This window comes from Epinephelus lanceolatus, chromosome 3 (assembly GCF_041903045.1).
Source record: "Epinephelus lanceolatus isolate andai-2023 chromosome 3, ASM4190304v1, whole genome shotgun sequence".
Taxonomy (NCBI): domain Eukaryota; kingdom Metazoa; phylum Chordata; class Actinopteri; order Perciformes; family Serranidae; genus Epinephelus; species Epinephelus lanceolatus.
The window spans coordinates 19,998,897-20,020,265 of NC_135736.1; the positions used below are offsets into that span (position 1 = coordinate 19,998,897).

Below are 21,369 nucleotides of genomic sequence, written 5' to 3' on the forward strand. Positions count from 1 at the left end.
CTTCCTTCCTGAACTTAAATGTGAAATTTCATAGCTGTGCAAAGAAGTGTGCAGACTTCACAGCAAAAATATTGATTTTCAAGTATGAAAGTAATTGTTTGGATGAAATCTATTTTCTGATTAATACTGATACAGTTGAGATTAAGGTTATGTAACTTGTATTATATTAGTGAGTGGTCTCTTAGGTAAAATGTGAGGCATTTCATCTGTGACTATTTCAAACCACCATGCTGTTACAGCTAGCTTAACACTGACTGACAGGGGTGGGGATGGTTGTAACACCTTTTTAAATAGTGTTACAACTCACTCCAATGACTATGAGACACATTTTCTCTAGCTATGTTACTCCTTTTCTCAACATGCCAGGAGAGCTGGTGAAAAAAACTGAAAGGACATTGAGAAGATACTGCAAAAAAATAAAAATAAATACAAAAAATAAGAGAAAGAGGATCGACACAGCTGCCATGTCAAAAAGTCTTGGCTGGTTATTTAACTGAGGCAGCAGACCTGGATTTTGGACTCACTTCATGTCAGGCACTAAGCATCTCACAGGTACAGGTTAGACCTTAGTAGGAATTGGTTATTAGCTTATGTATCAGTTTTTTGGGGGTATTTTTTGTTACTGTGTAATTTTCTTTAATATTTCCCTCAACTTACCCCAGTAGTGTGTCAGGTTGTAACAGTGGAGCTCGTTACATTTTACATCAATTAATGAATTCTATGATATAGTTGGAGAAGTTAATAAACTTGCTATTTATAGTCAAGAAATAAGGGTATGAGAGCTCTGACACAAAAATTAAGTGAGTTATAGGTGCTGAGACAAAAAGTGTTACAACTATCCCCAGTCTCTCCTACAGTAATTCTGCTGTTCCCTGCTACTAACCAAGAAAAGTTATCATTGTCTTGTTATAGCCTTGATATATGTATCTTTGAATTAAAGATTAGAAGTTATCCACAGTATTTTTTTACCGTGGTGTCAAAAATGATATTGAATTATCAGTATTTTTCAAGGTATTGTATCAGAGTTAGAATTTCCACTATTGTGACAACACTAGTATGGTAATGACAGTAATTAAGATAATAAACTTAAGTGGCTGACTTGCTGAATTAATTTAAATGCATCCTGTATCTGTCCTCTAACTATAACAGTAGTATGACATTCATTTTTAGCTGATAATAGGAACAATATGCTAGCTGTATATGTTAAAAAATATTGTTCCTTTACTCCTTCATTAAACAAAACCCACAAAAGCTGTTCCATTTCAAAACATGTTTATTGGTCATATACAAAATAAAGTAAGCTGTTTATCAACAAACATACAGTATATACATCAATAAATTAAAAGATGCATCAGACCGATGATGAAACAGTTAATTTAATGATTACCAATACCTTGTCATCATCACTTACGTATCTACAAATTGCAAAAGAAAGTACAATAATTTAGTTGAAGATAAATACTTACAAAGACTGTCACATTTTAAGTATTTTCCCATAGAAAGTACTGTCGTAGAATAATTTATTACACCCCATACAGAAATATTACAAAACACAGAATTTCCTATTACAAGGGCTTTTCTGAATAGGCTTTGCCATATTCACACAAGTCACTACTTCTCTATAGCTTTAAACTGACCATTGTATACTTTTAGAAACACAAAAATATCCCCATGATTAACCTGGCCAAACGCTCACCAATAGACACATGTGGTTTGATGGGAGAAAAAACAAAACAAGCATGGTACCAGGAGTAAAATCAGAGCAAGAGACTGTTACAAGAAAAAACAAAATATAAGTTAACGTGATGTTATACCTAAACTCTGGGTAAGAATTCATGTTAGAGGCTGTGCAACTGATAAGGGCAGCAGAGAGAGTGAGAGAGAGCAGCAGAAGAGGGTACAAAACAAACATTATTATTGATGAAAACACCAAACAAACGATCAAAGGAATCCTTGCTTCATTTACTCTCATCGATCGGCATTGGAGGTGGGTGAAAGGGCTTTTAGAGTCCGGTGGCGTGATTCACTAGACGGGAAAACAACCGAATGACTACATACCGATTGGCCAAGCAGCAAGATAAGGAGTTAATGATTTGCATCTTCCAGAAGAATCGGATGCTTTGAAGAAGGGCTCTGCAGCCTGCTGAGTTAACTCGCTAACACTTTGTAAAAAGGGGATGGGATAAGTGGAGTGGGAAATGGTCTTATCAGATGTGTCTCCACCACTCCTTTCTGCCTCTGTAAAATATTTATAGATGCGCTTTAGGAGCTGTTGCTTGGGTTTGTGATGAAATGTCTTTTCATAAGGAGGGTATGACCCCTGTACAGGCAGCGGGAAATAAGGTCAGCGTGTCTTACAAGCTCATAAACTCTGTTATGAAAAGCCACCAAGCTGCCCCGTCTGATCATCACTAAAGGTCAGTAGTTGTCAGCTGATCAGGTCTGCTGAGTGAAAACTAGGAAGAAACTTCAGTGACGTTTCACCTCTGACACCCTGACCTGACACACTGCTTCACGTGGAAGAAATACAACAAACCACGAGATATTCGAGTCTGGAATACAAGAATAATGATATTCTTTAGTCTGACTGCAGCTACGGTAGATTTTACTTTCTTGGATCAAACCTTTCTGATGATTTCATGTTTTCACAGTTAACTGTTAAGTGGCACTCTGGGAAAGCAATTTAAACAGAGACAAACTGGTACTGCCGTTATTAACCACATACACTAAACACTCTGTATATAAGCTCTTAAACCTCGTCACATTACACAGGTACCTTGCAATTATAAAACAGACAACTTGACACGACGACTACGAAAGCATCACTGCTCCTGTGTGGCAGGAGGTCTAATTTTGCCCCTACACAGTTTGCATAATTAGAGATGTCTATTAAACAGCGGCCACCATGTATACTTATACAGTATGCATCCTTTGTGGACAGGAGGAGCATACGAATACAGACTGGATGGAGACATATTGTTTGACAACAGCACATATACAGTATGTATAGGAGTTTCTTATTTTGCTTTTGCGTCGCGTTTCTTCCTATTTTACACCATCGTGACCACACACACCACACAGGACTTGCCAGCAAAAATAAAAAACATTATTCAACAAGCAAATGAGTAGAAAATCAAATGTGACCACACAAAACAGGACACATTTTTAAAAACAAATACAGAGCACATACTTAAATACACAGAGTGATACCTGTATTTGCTTGTAGCTGAATACCATGTGATAATGAGACGTTTAAAAAAATTTCATTTGACATTTGTCGCTCTCTGATTTCACTATGACTGAACGAAATAAAAAAGAGTAAAGATTATGGAGAAATAATATTTTTCAAACCCATTTCCCTTCCAATGCCTTTGCTCATTGTTCATCTGTTTGACTTTATACTAATGTAGGGTACAGACACGGACATACCTCGCTAATCTTAATAACTGCACAGCAGTAGGCTAGTTAACCCCTTTTTCTTCACAGTGGAAAAGTAGCGGTTCAGGTAAAAGGCTGCATGTATGTACTGTTTTTTTTTAATAATGTAAATTGCTTTTGTTAAATGATTTAAATCAGGTTTTCATCAGTTAAAAAAACAATTTGAGGAAATTGTTCTTTGTAAAGTAAACCTAACTCTTTGACAAACCATTAAATAGCAGAATACACTTTTTTTTCACTTCATAAAACACCAAATACATTAACAAATTTGTTTCACTTCCCTGACACTTACAGAACAATTCAAAAACAAACAAAACAGGAACATTATATGTACAGAACTATATAAAATGTACACAGCAAAAACAAATAGTTTTATCACACACTACAAAAATAACTTATTGAAGGAGTAGGGGTGATGCAGCCATATAGGCCCAATGTTGAGTTTCCTATGTCTGTTATGTTGCCAGATGACTTGAATACACAATATCACGAAGCTTATGAGGTTAACCAGAACACTTCCTCATCTCAGTGGTCATTTTATCTGTTATTACTAGCTCTCAAGACTGTGAGAACCAAATTACAGCCAGAGACGGGTTCAAAAATACGAGGAATGGGTCAGCTAAAGTGAAGCTAAAATGTACAAATGATGACTGCAGATTGCGAGCAGATAAACAAACGATCTAACACGTTCTGCAGTGCTGGAGCTGAACGACGGGGCCGGGAGGACATAGATCTTATGATTAGAGAAAGAGTGCAGTTACCCACAGTGTCATCACCTGCTTCGGCCTGAAATCAAACAAGGATCAAAGTCATATCCATGAAATAGTGAACGTTATAGTTACCTCGTCACATACCTACACGGCACACCACACGCTAGTTACACGGTTACACACACGTGCCTAGTCACTAGAGAAAGAACAAAGCTATTCAGTAGTTAAGCCACTTTTGGTACAATTGCAAAATAGAGAGATACTGTATATCAAACAGATTTTGTTATACCTTTTTTTTTTTTTTCCAACAGGTCGTTACAAACAATGCAAAGATAATTGTCTTTATAAAATTCCAGACTCTACCATACATAGACACAGATTCTTGGAGTATAGAACACCACGTAAGACTACTGTTTATGGGAAAACTCGTGTGAAATGACATCCCATTTGTGTGACTGGAAATTCAGAGAAGTATCTTTGCTGTCTTTGCTGGTTGGCTGCATTGTCGGTAATCACACTTGCACTTGCAAAGTGAGCTTTGTGGTTAAAAACAAAGAGGAATGCAACAAAAACCACTTTGATTTGAGGCAAGATTGTTGCTGTAGCTGTAATAACCTAGATTTCAGAGTCAGGAGCCAATCAAAATCATAAACATGCAAACCAAGTAATCCACATAAACAGGACTTGTACTCAAAATAGATCAGCAACTTTCAAAAAAGCATTTTTAATGAACTGCCGAGTCACATAAATGGGTGTTATTCATATTAATAATCCTGCTACTACACAACTCATACAACAACGCACAGCCAGAGTTAAATGCTGTCACAACCTGATTCCTGATTGGTCAGTGTTTCACATTAAGCACAGGTATAAGCAAACACCTGCATTGAATCTCCACCGTCCTTCCACAATTCCTCTTGACTTCGTCTTGATGCATATCATTAGGAGACCAAGGCACTTGCCCTTCCAATTTTCTTCTATATACTTTTTGACAGGAGCTCAAACACACAGACCTTGAGCTCTGGTGTTTAAACGACCGTTTCCCTGAAAAATCCTACAAACCGAGATAAAGTCGGTGACTTTCAGTAACTATATCTCCTTTCCTCTATAGTATGTTGTGGGTTTGTTTTTTCTTTTCCTTTCCACCCCTCTGTCTGCTAGATCCAGGAAGTACTGTGTGTTATGATGGAAACCAGTTGGAATTGAAAAATGGAAGGACAGAGAAAGAATAGGTAAGAGCAAGAGAGCTGGACATAGAAAGTGAAGAGACTGTAGAAAAAATACAGCTAACTAAATATAGCAATACCAAAACGAACACGCGCCACAGAATTTCACAGAATTCCTGATATATAACAATCGACACACAAAGAATACACTTTGGACCGCATGTGAATGACAACACAGTACAAAACAGTAGAAATACAGTTACCACCATTGTGTAATATATATTTTTCTATAGTACTTTTCTGAAAAGGTTCTTGGCTAGGTGGAGCATGACGGGACTTCTCTTCAGCCACTGAAATCAGCAGGTCACGTGAAATCTTGTGTGTTATTTTGGAACCCTTTGTGTCAATTTCTGATTCTATGTAACGCATGTTTTGGAATATTTTTTCTGGTGTAGCAAATTTCGGTTCAGGCAAACGTCTGCTTCAAGTCTAGTGTGCAAATGTGTGATGGGATTATTATGCACTTACAGATATCTAGATCTACCAGTGGTAAAACCTGACACTGAACACTTTGACTGACACGAATGGCAACTGAACAAAATTGCATGATTTTTCCCAAGTGTTTTGGCAATTACATTCCCCCCCTGGCCTGGAATAAAACAAATTCTTTGACTTTTCCAGGCTTTCAGTGACCGTAGGAACCCTGTGTATCTGTCCTGTGCTAAATGATCATGCGCTGACCAAGGACTTGCATCTTTATAGTCTCCAGCCTTTCCTTCACCTGCACTGCTCTGAGACAGTTGATGGGAACGTGCTGAGGCTATGTGATCGAGACTGCCCAGCTGTTTGACGTCAGTGCAGGTGGAGGAAAGGTGGCCAGCAGAGAAGAATTACTCTGTCGCAGCTGAGCTCCATCCCAACATGCCCTCATCTATCTTTCCCTCCCTCAAGACCGTGCATCTGTTTTTGACTTCACTATTGTAATCACGCTGGTCGCTGTTGCCATCTTCCCTGGTATGAGCGGGCCAATGACTGATGACGCCACCCCTCCCCCTCCTCCTCCCCCTCCAGCCCTCACCCCGACCCCGACAGTGGGGCTCCGTGCCACAGTCCTGGCGAAGGTCTGTAACGCCTCGTACTTAGACCTCAGAGCGTCCAGCTCAACCCGCATCGAAGCATTCTCATTGGCCAGTTTGTCCACCTCCTGCTGCAGCTGGGCCTTCTGCTTCTCCAGCTCCTCCTTCTGGGTGACTCGCTTCACCCGGCAGCTGGCGGCGTAGCCCCGGTTCTTCAGGGTGCGCCGCCGTTGTTTCAATTGCAGGATCTCATCTTTGGTGAGCCCTCTGAGGTGCTGGTTCAGCTCCCGCACTGACATGGTCACCAGCTCCTCGTCTGTGAGGCTGGTGCCATTCTCCCCCGGCTCACGCTTCACCTGGAGGAAACAAGAGGAGGACGGGTTGTAAAAAAGAGACAGAGCAATATATCACATACAGAGAATCCACTTTAAGAATGCTCTCTCTTACCTTCAAGGCTTTATTTCCTTTGTTAGTCGTCGTCATGCCACAAGAGCCTTGCTCTTCTGAACGGACCTACGGAGATACAAGAAAGTATTAACCATATGAAACATCATAAGAGACAGCACAAAGCCAGTTAACAGAGCAATAGCATTAAAAAAATACCACATTTGTGTTAAGAACAATAACAGCTCCCTATGATCATAAAGAACTCACTAAGTGTGTATCAATACCCACCAGGCTCAGGGGAGATGCACCACGTTTAAAGCTACTGTTGGAGCACTGTGGTGTGAGCATGTTACAGTATATCGTGCATCTGTGTCACAGAGTATGAGTGAAAGTGGCACAAACTTTTCTTAGAATTTCCCTGACTTCCTGTTTCCTGGTAGTTACATTGACAGTGCCCACTACCTTGGTGTTGTTGAACTCTTATTGGCTGGCTTCAGGCCAATAGGAATGAAATGAGCATAAAAAGAAGAGGAAGTGGTGAAATTTGTGGGAAGGACTCCAGGGGAAAACCAACTGTTAGAGCCTTTACCCAAACACAGACACACCTTACTCAAGACTGTAGCAGCAAAGTGGTAAAGCAGACACACACATACACCTAGTGGGGCTGAAAATTAAAGCGAATTAAAGAATACGATGTATACACATTTGTACCAAAATGGAAACAAGAGACAAAAGGATGGAGACAAGACAGTGTGAATCAGAAGTCAACAAAGAGGGAGCCTGGAAGTGCAAAAGATGAGATCAGTCCTTAGAGCGCACAGCTCCACAGATGAGCATCTCCACAAGCTCTCAATGAGACGCTTTGTATGGTGCGTTGGTCCGGCTCTCATCTCTCAGACCTGTGTGTGTGTGTGTGTGTGTGCGGTCTGTGTGTGTGTGTGTGTGTGTGTGTGTGTGTGTGCGGTTTGTGTGTGTGTGTGTTTGATAAAGGGCAGCTATTGTTGCTGCTGCTGAGGGATCATCATGAGACCAGTCATGATGACTCAGCAGATTCCTGATCTCACTCTCTCACCCCTCCCTCTCCTCTCCTCTCCTGCTGTGCAAATTTCTGCTATCCTCTGACTCTCTTTTATCCCACCTTCCTCTCTGTTTTTACACCACTTACAACCCTTTAACTCCTTTCTTAAAAGGCGAGGATTTGCCCATAACATAGCTGCAGGCACAGGGGGTGGGGGTGGTAAATGAGAGGACGTGCTTGCATGTGATTGGCTGCCTAATGGACAGCGAAATGTGGTTGTCATCAAAGCATAAAAACACCTGCTTTTCAGCCAAACCTCCACACCTGACACAGCTGAATGAGAAGTTTACTTAAACCAATTTGCTGATTTAACACAGTGTGTTGTCTTCCTGTATGCATCTATACTCTCTTGTGTATTTCACACCAGGGCTACTTTAAAAAAAAGTAAGAAGCAGATTTAAAAATAAGTTTCTTCAGTCATTCACAAGTTGGGTAATTTAAAGAGCTCCTTGTTTAGGGAAGTGATGACATTAGGCAACGTGTCTGTTCTCGTTTCATTCTTATACTTTTCTGTCAAAAGGCAAGGCACTGAGCGTTCCAGTGAACCTCCCCCACAATGCACCTCCGTCTGTCTGTGAGGGTGCGTGAGTGTTTATGCGAGCAATGCCACAAATCCTACAGTTATAAATAGCTGTAGATCAAAGAAAAACGTACTCTACAAGCACATGCAAGCAATCATGCATGCACACAACGCGTGTCAAATGCACAGCAAGTCAGAAATTCAGAGAAATGATGAAGAATATGGGGAAAGAGAGATGCTACACTTTTCCTCACATAGGAGTTTTACTGTGATGGCGCAACAGCGCTGCCTCATTCAAAGGATTTGACTTCAGCACTTCATATAAATGGGTTAGGATCAGTCAATTAAAATGGTCTTTCATTTAACTGTGTATACATAGAGCTTTTTCCTCAATAAACAAATGTTTTCCATCTTCATGTTCCACCGCAGCCTTATTGGGTTGCAGCCTCCCACAGCTGGAGGTGCATCATCGCACAATGGATGGATCAAAGACATGAAGACTGAGGGTGGCTGTTGGGGGGTGGGGGTGGAGAAGAGAGGGAAAACAGAGGGGGCAAAAAGGAGGCTGTTTTCCTGCCAGGCACTCACTTATTTCCCCTGTGCCCAAACCCCAACCCCCCATAACCCCATCTACATACAAACAAAAAAGCATGCCAGCGAGCACATACACATTGCCCTGCCGCCATGCCAGTGGGGCACAATAAAACACACACGTAAAACGCTCGGCTGCACAAACGTGCAAATGTGTAGTTATGTTTAAAGTGCTAAACAATACTCGACACGTGCGGAAATTGAGCTTACTGTGCATGCACGGTTCAGGAGTTTTATTCCATACTTGACAACACATAATTAAAATGTCTTAGATAAAAGCAACTCGCAAATGGAATTATTGCAGGTGCACAAAAGGTACTTGTAGTATCCATATCCGTACCAATACAGCTCCTTTGTAATCATTCTTCAGTTTTAGATAGTAGAGCTTACTTTTAAGGACATGTCCTTTGCGGTAATTATCATCTGATCATGAGACAATCCAACTAATTTACTCTAATGACTTAAGAAAAGGATGACCAGGGCGTCTTTGTAGCCGAATGGTTAAGACGCATTCCACACAACCACAACATCATCAGTTACGTTTCATATGGCTGTTGCATGTGATACTCCTCTATCTATTCCCTCCTTTCCTGTCTGTCTCTATATAATCACCTGTTCAATAAAATCAATGCCCTAAAAATAAATCTCAACCTCCGAGAGTCCAAAGTAGTGTCCTCAAATAGCTTGTTATAAGATATTATGTTTAATATCATAAACATAATATCAGAGTGAGCACAATGACATCTGTTCACATTTGAGGAGCATGAACTATGCGATGTTTGGCATTTCTGCTTAAAAAATCGGACTCGTTATAGCTATGGTAGTGGTAGTAGTGGTGTTAGTATTGTGCACTTGCAGAGCAGGACATTGTATCATGTTTGAGGCTACTTCATCAAGGTTAGACAACAAAACGCCTGACCTGCACCACAGCATAAAACTGCAATAAACTAGTTTGTGTGAGCGTTGTCTGAGCGCTCAGGCCATGTGTAAGTCACCCAGGTTAAGGATCATCTGCTGAGCAAAGGCATCGCCATTCATCTTGGATGTATACACACACACACACAAACACAAAGTGCCAGAGGTGTCCTTCCCATAATGCTTGCGGGGTGGTCGCTGCGGTGTGGTCAATGCCACAGCCACTGTTGCTACAACAGACAGCTTTTTTGCTGTGGCAGGCTGTATTTTTATGGAGCAACCGAAAGAACGCTGACAACTCAAGAGCAGAGCTGCTTACGGTTACAGTCGAGAGACAACACACACACACACACACACACACACACACACACACATACACACATCCTCGCAAACACAGAGGACGGGACATGGGGACAGGGATATAAGAAGGAGAGGTGAGACGCAGTGGAGATGAGTAAAATACGACTAGCAGAGAAGAAAAGATAAGAAAGTGAGGAGAAAAGAGGGTGAGGAGTTGGTTGGATACCAAGGTGAAGACAGACTAGGTAAGAAAGGAAGAGGAGGAGGAGGGGGGCGAGGAGGGGGGGGGGGGGGGGGGGGGGTAGCTGGTGGTGGTGAAGGAGGACTGAAAGAATGCTGACGTCTCCAGAGCTGATTAGCGTTACAGCGGAGACATCACACCCACAGCCGGGAAAAATGCTGAGTATGGAGGGAGGACGGGGTGGGGGGTGCAAATGACAAGGGAGAAAGAAGAGAAGAAAAAGAGAGAGGCAAGTGAGTAGAGAGGAAAAGGAGGAGGAGGAGGAGGGGGACAGAGGTGGGGATGGAGGGGAGAGCGCCGATGAGGAGGAACAGGACGGGGGGGAGCAGAGAAGGAGGAAGAAGAGGGGGTGGGAAAGCGTTTGGGTGAAAATGCATCCTCAACACATTTGTAAGAGCTTAGCTGTTGGGTACGGGGGAGAGGGGGGGGTGTAGGGGAAAGAGAGATGGAGGTAGAGAGGGAGAGGAGCAGGGAGGGAGGAATGGATGGAGGGGGATTGGGGTCGAAAAAAAAACCCTGAACTCAGCAACGACCACGACTAAAACCTCCAATTAGAAAAGTTCTGAAGCTGATCCAGTGCAATGAAACTACTGCTGACCATCTCTCCCTCTCCCCCCAACCTTCTGCTCTCTGTTTCACACACACACAGATACAGACACACACACACACACACACACACACACACACACACACACAGAAAAAGCTTCACATCCTGTCTTCTTGACAAATCAAGTCCTGGAGAAAGGATGAAAATGAGAGTAATAGTGTGGCAGAAGGTGAACACAGCGATCATGGGGTTTATAAAGATAGATTAAAGAGCACAAGACATAAAGCACGACTCCTTTCTCTTCATGTAGTGCAGACGAACAGCATGATGAACTCTGTGTGTGTGAGTGTGCATGTGTGTCTGTGTGTGTGTCTGTGTGTGTGTGTGTCTGGCTTCAGACGGAGCTCTAATTAATCTTGTTTGAGAGAACCTTTTGCTCCAGCCACTACCGCCACACAGAGAGGAATTTCTTAGAAAGAGACTTCCTACTTAAGGCTGGTGGCATGCTGCACAGACACACACACACACACACACACAGAGGAAAATAAATAGCCAGATTAGACGCTTCAAAAAACGACCCGGGGGCTGGTGTGTGTGGGTGTACGCGAGCATAAACAAGCTAGCATATAGAGAATGATCAAGAATAGACTGTAAGAGTCACAAGTCGGTTGTGATGCAGTGGCAAGTCTGTCTTTATTGAATAATCCCAACATAACAACTGCCTTAACTGCGCCTCCTCCCTCAGGCAACTCTCTGAGCAATAATGGAGAACACAAAGGATGGCAGCCGAGTGAGGCGGTGAAGACACAGAGAGGACACGATGGAAAGACACAAAGAGAGCAAAAGAACGTTGGGAGCGTGAATTAAAACCTCCGAGCACCACAAAACTCAGCTTCTGGCTGCAGTCCACCTTGGCTTTGTTAAAAAAAAAGAGGGAGCAATTCTCATTGATCTAGCGTGGGCCGAGGGTGATGAGGGAGTTGGTAAATAATTAACGATGAACACTGTGTGGAGGCTAATTGAGAATTAGGAATCAGATCAGCGATAATGGCAACCTGTGTATACAGAGAGGGGGCAGGCTCCACAGCAGAGATACAGGGGGCCGTGGAGAGACGGAGGAGAACTGAAGAGAGCGGGGGAGAAGAGACACCCCAGTTGGAGCCGTGTGTGTGGAGAAGGAGCAGGAGGCTATTAACTGGGAGGTATGCAGAGCGTGAAATAAGCATGATAACACAGACAGAGAGGGGAGCAGAGGAGATGGAGAAAACAGGGGAAGTGAAGGAACTTGCAAAGGAGCAAGAGCCTGGCCCCTCATATGCATATTATAATATATGGAGAGAGGAGAGCGATCACTTTCACACTTTTCTGAGAGTTCAAAAAGGCTATTGTGTGTGTGTTGGTGTGTGTGTGTGTGTGTGCTGGTTAAGTGTGCGCGAGACAGCGTTTGTGCAAGTGTGTTATTAAAGGCAAGAAAAAGTCCTGGCGTCGACACGTTTTTCCCATTCCAGGTAGTAAGTCAGAGTGTGATGACAAATTTCCCAACACAAGCAAAAAAACTGCACTGTCAGGCAATTGAGCTCTGGCTCCCTTTTTTTTCATAAGTGCTTTTTTTTGTAAGAGGAAAAAAAGCATGTACCGTAGGTTAAGTTGGTTCCCTCTTTGTGTGTATATGTGTGTGTGTGTGGATAACACACAGAGGGCTGCGAGGGAGACGGCGATAAGTTAAACGACATGTTACGTTTATTTCCCCCAGACGCTGTACATCCCCAGGTCAGCAGTACGAACTCGAGACAAAGAGAAAGTTTTAGTGCACCAGCAAAGCAAACATTGTGTGACTGTGGGGATGCATTCATCATTACCAGAAACAAATGTTTGAGACCAGGAACTAACAAGAGGAGATGCATGTGTAGCTCATGGAGGTGTCACGGAGAGCAGTGGCCTTTTGCACCGGGACATTCCTGGTGACCATTTTAAGGTTTCACATTTGCTGCCACTCATTTAAGATGGTATGACAGGAATTATGGCTCACAAAAATACACCCACAGGACCAAAGTATGAGGGCATGTGCATTCCAATGCATCCTTTCCTTCGTATAGTTAGTTCAGTTTTGCTTTTCACATCATGCCAAACATTAGTATGAGCCTGCCAGTGGCTGGAACTCTTTTGCAAGGGCGCCATCGCTGCATCCTGGGCTTAGTGCCACCCTAGACAACTGTGATTGGTTAGAAAAAATACAAACAACCCAGAGCAATTTTTTTCTCCCCTTAGTACGGATTTATGGTAGGTTCAGACAGAGCTTTCTCCAGTGGTGGCAATGCTAAAACAAAGTGCAGAGTCTGGCTTCGTGAGACTAGCCAAACACGACATCTTCTCGGAGCACATATAGATCAAATCACAATGTTTATTTACAATGCCTTGTAAAAAACCCTTGCTTCGTGTACATAAAATGAAAGGATGCAGAGCAAACGTTGCCTCAATTGGTTAGTTTTTAGCCATCTAAACCCCAACAAACAAATCCACATCTGTTTAAGTGTACGCTCTTTTTAGAATATTTTCAACTTGCTGTCAGACAGCCATTTCTGACAGGGAATTTAGGCTGTTATATCAAAGCCACCAGACTCCATTGACAAAAAGTAATTTTACTTAGCAGAACACTTGAGTTGCTGGTCAACCACGGCCTCTATTGGTTAGTGCTTAAGGTAAAGCAGAGCAACTATTCAAATCAAGCATACACTTGCATTGATATTGAAGTTTTTAGGTTGGTTAAATATGTTTTGCTGCAGCTCCCGTCCACAGCAGTACATTGTTTAGCCTCTGTGCTCATAGATTTGGTTCAACAAAGCTGATGGCAAAATAAAATAAGTACATAAAATAAGCACAGCAAAAACATCGGATAGATCAGACCACTGTGTTTAAATATAAAATCTTTAGATGTTACAGTTGCGGCTAAAAATGACAACAGAATTCAACAAGTTTGCAGAGTTCACATATCTCTGCAACTGATCAATTGCCAGTCGTCTACATGGAAGTGATCATTGTTAGTGCGAGGTAACAGTGATTAGATTTATAAAGCCATGCCTCGAAAGGAAACAAATGCTAGGAACTTAAGGTTTATCCGGATGAAAGAGTTCTTCCTCATCTCAAAGGCTTAAATGTTTGTATGTAAGTAGTCCACTCAGTGTTTGGCCATCATCCAAATGTATTTCTATTTTTAATATCACGTAAAAATATGTTGTGCAGTTTCCAGTAAAAAGGAACAATAGAAATTAAAATTAAACTCGTGTTCCACAATTCCGGTTTTCACCTTCCACTTTGTCAGTTTTAGAGCTGAAAGAATAGGTTGGTTAATCAACTGGTCAATTAATTTCAATCAATCGGATGTCATGTACGTAATCTTTTAAGTTATTCTTTAAGAAAACAGGATGATAAAAACACGGTTGCAGCTTCTTCCATGTCAACATTTTCAGGTTTTCTCAGTATTCTGTGACAGTAAACTGAATATCTTTGAGTTTTGAAATGTTGATCACACAAAACAAGACATCTGAAGATCACCTTGTGATGAATAATTTTGTGTATTCTCTGACATTTTATAGATGAAATGACTAATCAATTAAATCAAAAGATTAGTCGGCAGATGAACTGACAATGAATGTAATCATTAGCTGCAGCCCTAGTCAGCTTTGTCTACAAAGGTCAAACACATGGATAAAAAGGCTCCTGGGATATTTTAGTTATCAGTAGAGAAAAACGAAAAAGAATCAGCCCCCAGAGAGGATCAATATAAATACCTCTAATCAGGTTTAATGGTTAAAAAGTTGACTCCAGCACTCCATCACCTGAGTTACAGTCGATCACTCTGAAGGTGATTTCATAGAGGTGTTTTAAAGATGCACCCAGTTTGTTTCAGAACATCTCTGATGAAGTTTCCAAACTAGGCTTAAGTGTGAACAGGGGAAATTAGAAGTCAGGTGAGAACTGTTGCTGCACAGAAATAATTTCATGTCACAGGTGAAGGCAAAGAGCAGGTGCCACATTTGAGGCACACACACACACATGTCTCTGTTCCCTCTCTTTGCTCCTTGGCATTGATCCACAGTGCGTGTGTGTGTGTGTGTGCTTTCTTATTTAAAAGGCTCAGAAATTCATACCACAATTCTAGGATCGTCACACTGCAGTTAAAAAATGCGTCAATTTGGCGCATAGAGATGATGCAACTGGTAGACAACCGCTGGTACGGATACTCCTGTTACCAGGGCCTTGCATCTCCACGGCTACATTCTCGATATCTCAACACTGCATGCAAAACAAAATCATAGCTCTAGTATGGAGCGTATGTGTGTCTATTTGTGTATGTGTGGGAACGAGTATGTCTCTCCTTTAACTGGAGCCTTCTCAAAAAGCTCCAAAATAAACCCAAAGGTCCTTGGAGAGAAAACATGAGAACTTGAAGCTGCTGATCATGGAGTGATTATTGATACAGTGCAGATAAGTGGCTTTGTGATATTGGTGTTTGAACACATTTCAGGACAGGAGGTTGGATCAGTAATTTGAGACACTTAAACATGTTTCCCATCTCTTAATCCTTTTGACTTCTCATGTGTGTTGCAATGGGATTTATCTTGGTTTCCTACATTTTTCGGTTCTCGGTGAGGTTATGTAAATAAGGAGTCAAGACACTTGTGGAGGGAGGGTGCATTTAACACACACACATACACACACACACTAAGTCAAAACAACACAAGGACATGCAGCACACTCACACGGAAGCAGCGAAAACAGTGGAGCACAGCAATGATTATGCACCAGATCTGCTTACACCATATTTCATCATTACTGTGGAGAAAAAACACTCAACTATTGATCTGCCCCACTGCTTCCTTTTCTCTCTGCTTCTCTCTGTCTCCCTCTCTCACCCACTCTCCCATTCCGTCTTTTATTCCTGCTTTTACTTATCTCTTTTTACCTCTCTCCCACTCTCTGAAAATTTGCAAACATAACAAGACTTTTCTGAAATGGATCCCAGTAGTAAACAAGATCATAAACATGCAGGCGCCGCTCAGAAATTATCTCCACAAACACCAAACTCTTTCACACACACGCATACACAAACAAACACACACACACAGGAGGTGGACACAATATTGTGAACACCTGTGCAATCTAATGCAATCCAGCACTATAGTGCTGCAATAAAGGCTTTGTGAAGTTTCTTCTTTAACACAATTCCCAGAGCGGGGATGGATCCAGCAACAGTACAACAGGAACATGATACAATGTAAGGCTCGGTGTTAGGACCAAAACATCACCTTAAAATAAGTAGCAAAAACGGTCAACTACCTTGCTCAGGTTCTTAGTATTGTTTGCTTATTCTTTAATTTGATATTTCCTGGCAATATTACAACTATTCTCACTTCAGACTATAATTTAGGCAAAGTTCTTGCCTAAAGAAGAAAGGAAAAAAAACCTTAAACACTGATGAATTTTAGACATTAATATTGTTTTGTTAACAGAAGGTTTGCAGAAGAACATTTTTATATTCCTTAAAGTAAGCTATCAAATAGAATTTTGTTCAGGTGCGTGTATCAGTAAGTAGCTTACTGCACATTAGGCATAAGGCATCAAAGAGCATAAACAATTCAACAAATAATTGATTGGCTGATCAACATCAATTAGTCCATCAGCAAAATTTACATAAAGGCTTTATTGTTTTAGTCATTTTTCAAGCAAGAACACTGAAACAATGCCAAAAATGTTCTGCTCTCTGCCCTCAAATGAGACGATTTGCTGATTTTCTTTCTCATATATCATTGTAAACTACACATTTCATATTTTTTGGACCTTTAGTCAACAAAATAAAACATCTGAAGACATCACATTTTGCTTTTGTTATGTTTCATAGACTGATTGATCATTCCAAAAAATAATCTGCAGATTAATAAATAATGGAAAATAATAATTACTTGCAGCCCAAAATAAAACACAAACCTAGACAAAGTTTTTAAGGCAATCGATAGGAACAATTATTTCTAGAATAATAGACTGGTCTATAAATCTAGATCTATAAATGCGATGCATCCAGCCAAATCTCTAAACCCCAATATATTCAGTTTACTACCACAAGAGGGTAATAAAAACAGTAATATTCTCATTTCAGAAGACTGCACCAGTCATTCTTTAAAGTTTTCACTAAAAAAGTAAGACAATGGTTGCCGATAAATTCCCTAATTGACTAATTGATTAATCGACTAATCTTTTCAGTTCTTAACGCGAGTTAAACTCTTCCTCCCAGTAGGATAAAAGGCTCAGAATCTCCTGTCCCATCCCTCCTTCTTCACATACCTAGAGGAGCTTTTACACAGTGTTACATCAACCTGACCTCTGTACATGCAGGGAGTCAAACAAGTTTCTATGAACACTCAACACACAAACACACACTCACACACATGTCTGATGTGGTAAAACAGAGATGATACACTCATTACTTAGGACTTCCTCCTGGAGAGAGAAGCTTCAGGTCAGACATTGTCAAAGGATGGAGAGGAATCAACTGCCGAGTGCAAAATGTTGTAATGGCCAACTGATAGTAAAAGCACTTCCCTCTCCTACATCTTGCAAGTGCACCTAACACACACACACACACACACACACACACACACACACAATTTTTAACCTTGGTGCTTACTGTGCTCTCTCTGTTTCACACACACACACACACACACACACACACACACACACAGCGCCTACAGCAACTAGATCTTAGCATCTTATAGGTGTTTTATGTCTCCTGCTCTCTCTCCCTCTCTCACATACACACACACACACACACACACACACACACACATGCACACATGCACACGACAAGGCAAGGAAACTAGCTGTGGTAAGTAACAAGTGAAAACGCCATCTGTCAAGCGAGAGCGCATTTGCTTCGCCTCAGCATTTTCAGGGGAATGCCTTGAAGACAAAAAGGTCCTTGTTCTCAATCTCTCCGCAAATCCCATCTCTCATTCTTCCTCCCTCTTCCTTCATCCCCCTTGCTCCGCGCGCCTTGCCGCTCCGCCACCATCAGCAAAGTTGCACACATAAGCATTGGTCAGCGTTCAATTACCGTGAACACCAGGGAAGGATGGGGAAAGTACTTGACAGAGAAATGCACTTCAAGCACTGATTAAATACTGATACCAAGTATAAAAAAAGTTTAGCCCCTTGGTTGTGTGTGTGTGTGTGTGTGTGTGTGTGTGTGTGCGTACATGCAATGAGGAAAGGAAATGGGGAAAATGTGTGTGTCTATGTGTGTGTGTGTGTGTGTGTGTGTGTGTGTGAGAGAGAGAGAGAGAGAGAGAGAGAGAGAGAGAGAGAGAGACAGTGAGGGGGGGTTGCTCTTCTCTCCAATACTGATACAACTGTTTCATCATTATGACCCTCTATTACAGTACTTGCCAACTTGCTTACTACATACTTTTGATACACTCCGCAGAGTGCTGACTCTAACTAAAGCTGCTGATATGGAGTCATTAGGGGGTGAAGTTTCTGTTTTTCTTGAGCCCACAGAGCCTTCCTAATACTCCTCAGTGTTTAAGAGTCGCAGTGCTCATAGGTTGCTACCAGGCAGCAGATAATGGCCCATCTACAAGAGATCAATCAGAGGATATTCTGTTGCAGCGCATTACAGTTCATTGAGGTGCTTTCTTTTTTTAGCACAAGCCTCTGTGTGGCTGCATGAGCAGTGAACATAACATAAACTGACATGGGAATGCCTCCTTTTCAACCAAAATATATTTAACATGTAGACTTTGAGAGAAGGTGAGTGAGGTCATCGCAAGTTATCAAGGGCAGTGAGTATCACTGGCTGACTGCTTGTAACTGTTAAGATGTTTTATTCCAGTCATAACCCAAAAGTGAAAACAGGTTAATAAACTAGGCCTAAATAATTTACAGCGTGATATTTATCATGCCTGTGTGCACCCCCCCCATAGCCTGTGCCTTAAATCCACTTTGACTGAAGATGTATTTGATCCCACTGACTAACCAAACCTCACTGACACAAAAACTGAACAAATTTAGCACTAATGACATTTTAAACACACACTCCGCAGCCCACGCGAGCTCTAATTATCCCATAAACACGTCAACATCCACTACATGACCGGGCCTATTTATCTCAAAGCCAAACCCCCCAATATAAACCGAGCTCTTCCTTCCCTCGCGCCAGACCTTTGTCCGCCCGCTTGCCGCCGGTGCCATGTTGCCATGGCTCCCTCATGCCTCCGCTCTGCTCGCGCAAACGTTGAGAAATAACAACGTTGTGATGAATCAGCATCTCTGCCGCGAGCCCAGCCGGCGTACAACCAGGCACGCCAGGAAATAGACTGTTTCTCTGTGTTTAAACCGACAGCACAAGTGACTTAAACATTAAAAATGTATCACCATAATGTTGGTAGATACATGAACAGCAGGCCTGTCGGAGGAACAGCGTCTGACACACAAAGCAAATGTCAAAACAGTCGCGGGAGCAGAGTCCCCGCTGCCCTCTCACTGGAGGCTACTCTGAAGCTAGCCGCTGGACGGTTGACACTTAAACCACAATGACAGCCGGGGGGTTGTTTGTTGTTTGTTGTTGTCGCCGGCTTTTATTTTAAGGCACATTTCCACTTCTGTCACACCGCCAACTCAGCAAGCAGGAAAGATTACATCGAGAGTCCGTCAAACCGCCCGCAACACAAATAAAAACCACTTAACGAACAGCTGACTGCACATCTTACCTGTGAGGGAGCGACAGACGAAGTCAGTTTGTGAAGCGACAGCGGGAGGCTTTGGGTCTGTGTCCGCCGCTGCCGCTTCAGCACCCCGAGGAGAGGACAGCCGGGGAAGCTAGCGTTGAGGTTGTGTGTTGTTTTCGAGGGTTTCCGCTGCCCTAAGTTGTTACTCTGTGTTCAGGTTTGTTCCCTAGCTCTCTTTACTCTAACCTTTCTGAATATCTAGCCATTTAGTGGCCGTAAAACGAGGGAATCCCCGGCCATACCAGCGCCACAGACAGCCGACTCGCTCTCGTACTCCCCGCACCGCACGGTCCTCTAATTCCGACACATGGCTTCTTTTTTAAGCTTGACAGCCGTACGCAACGTACACCCCCTTTGTCTGTGTTATTATGAAATCACCGGTTGGTCGGTTAGCGTGGCTGTTCCGCGTGAAACGACCCGGTCTCGGAACAGCATGTGCGGGTCTGGATGACGACTGGATCGTGATGATTCAGCACTAACAGCCTGCTGCCCTTTAAACGGCTGTGAGTTCGGCTGAGCAGGACAGCGGCAGCGGCAGCGGCGAACACCGGGACAAGCGGCAACACAAGCGCGGCGGGTAACGGCATGGCAGCGGCGGTGGTCGTGCACACTCAGCAAAACAACACATCTATATTCAGCACTTTTTTTAAAAGCAATTTCAGTTTTGACTTCGACAAAAGCTGACTCACCAGAAGTCAAACCGGCGCCTTTCGCCCACCGCACCTTCGAAGGTTGGGTTTCGCCGATGGCTGGTCGACCCGGTGTGGAGAGAGACAGCTGGAGAAATGTTTTTTCCGCTCACGCCTTCTCGCAGGTCTACATATATCCACTCCTTCCTCGCTTGTTTTAGTCTATGGTCGGAGGCGCCAGACGTCAAATGATGTTTGGATCACATGGTTTCATTCATGAAGGATCTACGCAACCCGCATTTAAAGAGACAAGAGACGCTACTACTGTGTGATGGACGGTTGTAACAACAGTCAGTGTGGAAAGTGTGACAAGGCGCCCCCCCACCTCTGTGCATATCTCTAAACTTAGAGCTAACATTAGAAGTAGCTTACTGATTGGCTCCAACAATAGTACAGGGAGATGGAATTAAAATGAAAACATCTGATGCTGTCATTCTTATTGATTACCATCAACTTTGGGGGATTTAAATGTGACACCAGGGTTGAAGATAAACTGGGCTGCACTTTTCCTAATTTGACTTTTTTTGTGATTAATAAACAGCTATAATAAGCTGCCAGAAAGTGGGAAAAAAGCAAAACAAAACTTAACTTACTGTGACACACACACACACACAGAAATGTTGATTATTGATCCAAGACAGATTTACAATTTACTCTACAGGTCCTGTTTTTTAAGCTGATGACCTTCTTTACAAAAAAGATCTAACTGACATGTAGATTTATATCAGTGTTGTACTTCCTCTACAAAAGGACATGAAAAAGCAGTTTCAAAAGTGATGATTTCCTAATTCAGGTTCCAGAGAAAACATTTTTCACTTTCTAACTGTTTGTCTTGAGGCCATGAGGTTGTAAAGAAATTCAGAATATGTGTTTTTGGTTTCATATGCAATACGAACTGATGCTGTTTGTTTGAATCAGTAACTGTTTTCTC

At 42.2% G+C, this 21,369-nt stretch overlaps 1 protein-coding gene across 3 annotated transcripts; it reads right to left on the reverse strand.

Annotated features, from left to right (window-relative positions):
* Nucleotides 1–1,255: 1,255 nt before the first annotated feature.
* Nucleotides 1,256–20,726, reverse strand: mafgb (v-maf avian musculoaponeurotic fibrosarcoma oncogene homolog Gb). 3 transcript variants are annotated; one of them, XM_033624400.2, is made up of 3 exons: nucleotides 20,439–20,726; nucleotides 6,838–6,903; nucleotides 1,256–6,746 (listed from the first exon to the last, which is right to left on the reverse strand). In XM_033624400.2, the coding sequence occupies exons 2-3, from the start codon at nucleotides 6,871–6,873 to the stop codon at nucleotides 6,261–6,263; spliced, it is 522 nt and encodes a 173-aa protein (XP_033480291.1). In that variant the 5' UTR covers nucleotides 6,874–6,903; nucleotides 20,439–20,726; the 3' UTR covers nucleotides 1,256–6,260. The 3 variants fall into 3 exon arrangements, with proteins under 3 accessions (XP_033480291.1, XP_033480292.1, XP_078022224.1); XM_033624401.2 differs by lacking the exon at nucleotides 20,439–20,726 and adding an exon at nucleotides 19,732–20,371; XM_078166098.1 differs by lacking the exon at nucleotides 20,439–20,726 and adding an exon at nucleotides 7,066–7,192.
* Nucleotides 20,727–21,369: the final 643 nt, after the last annotated feature.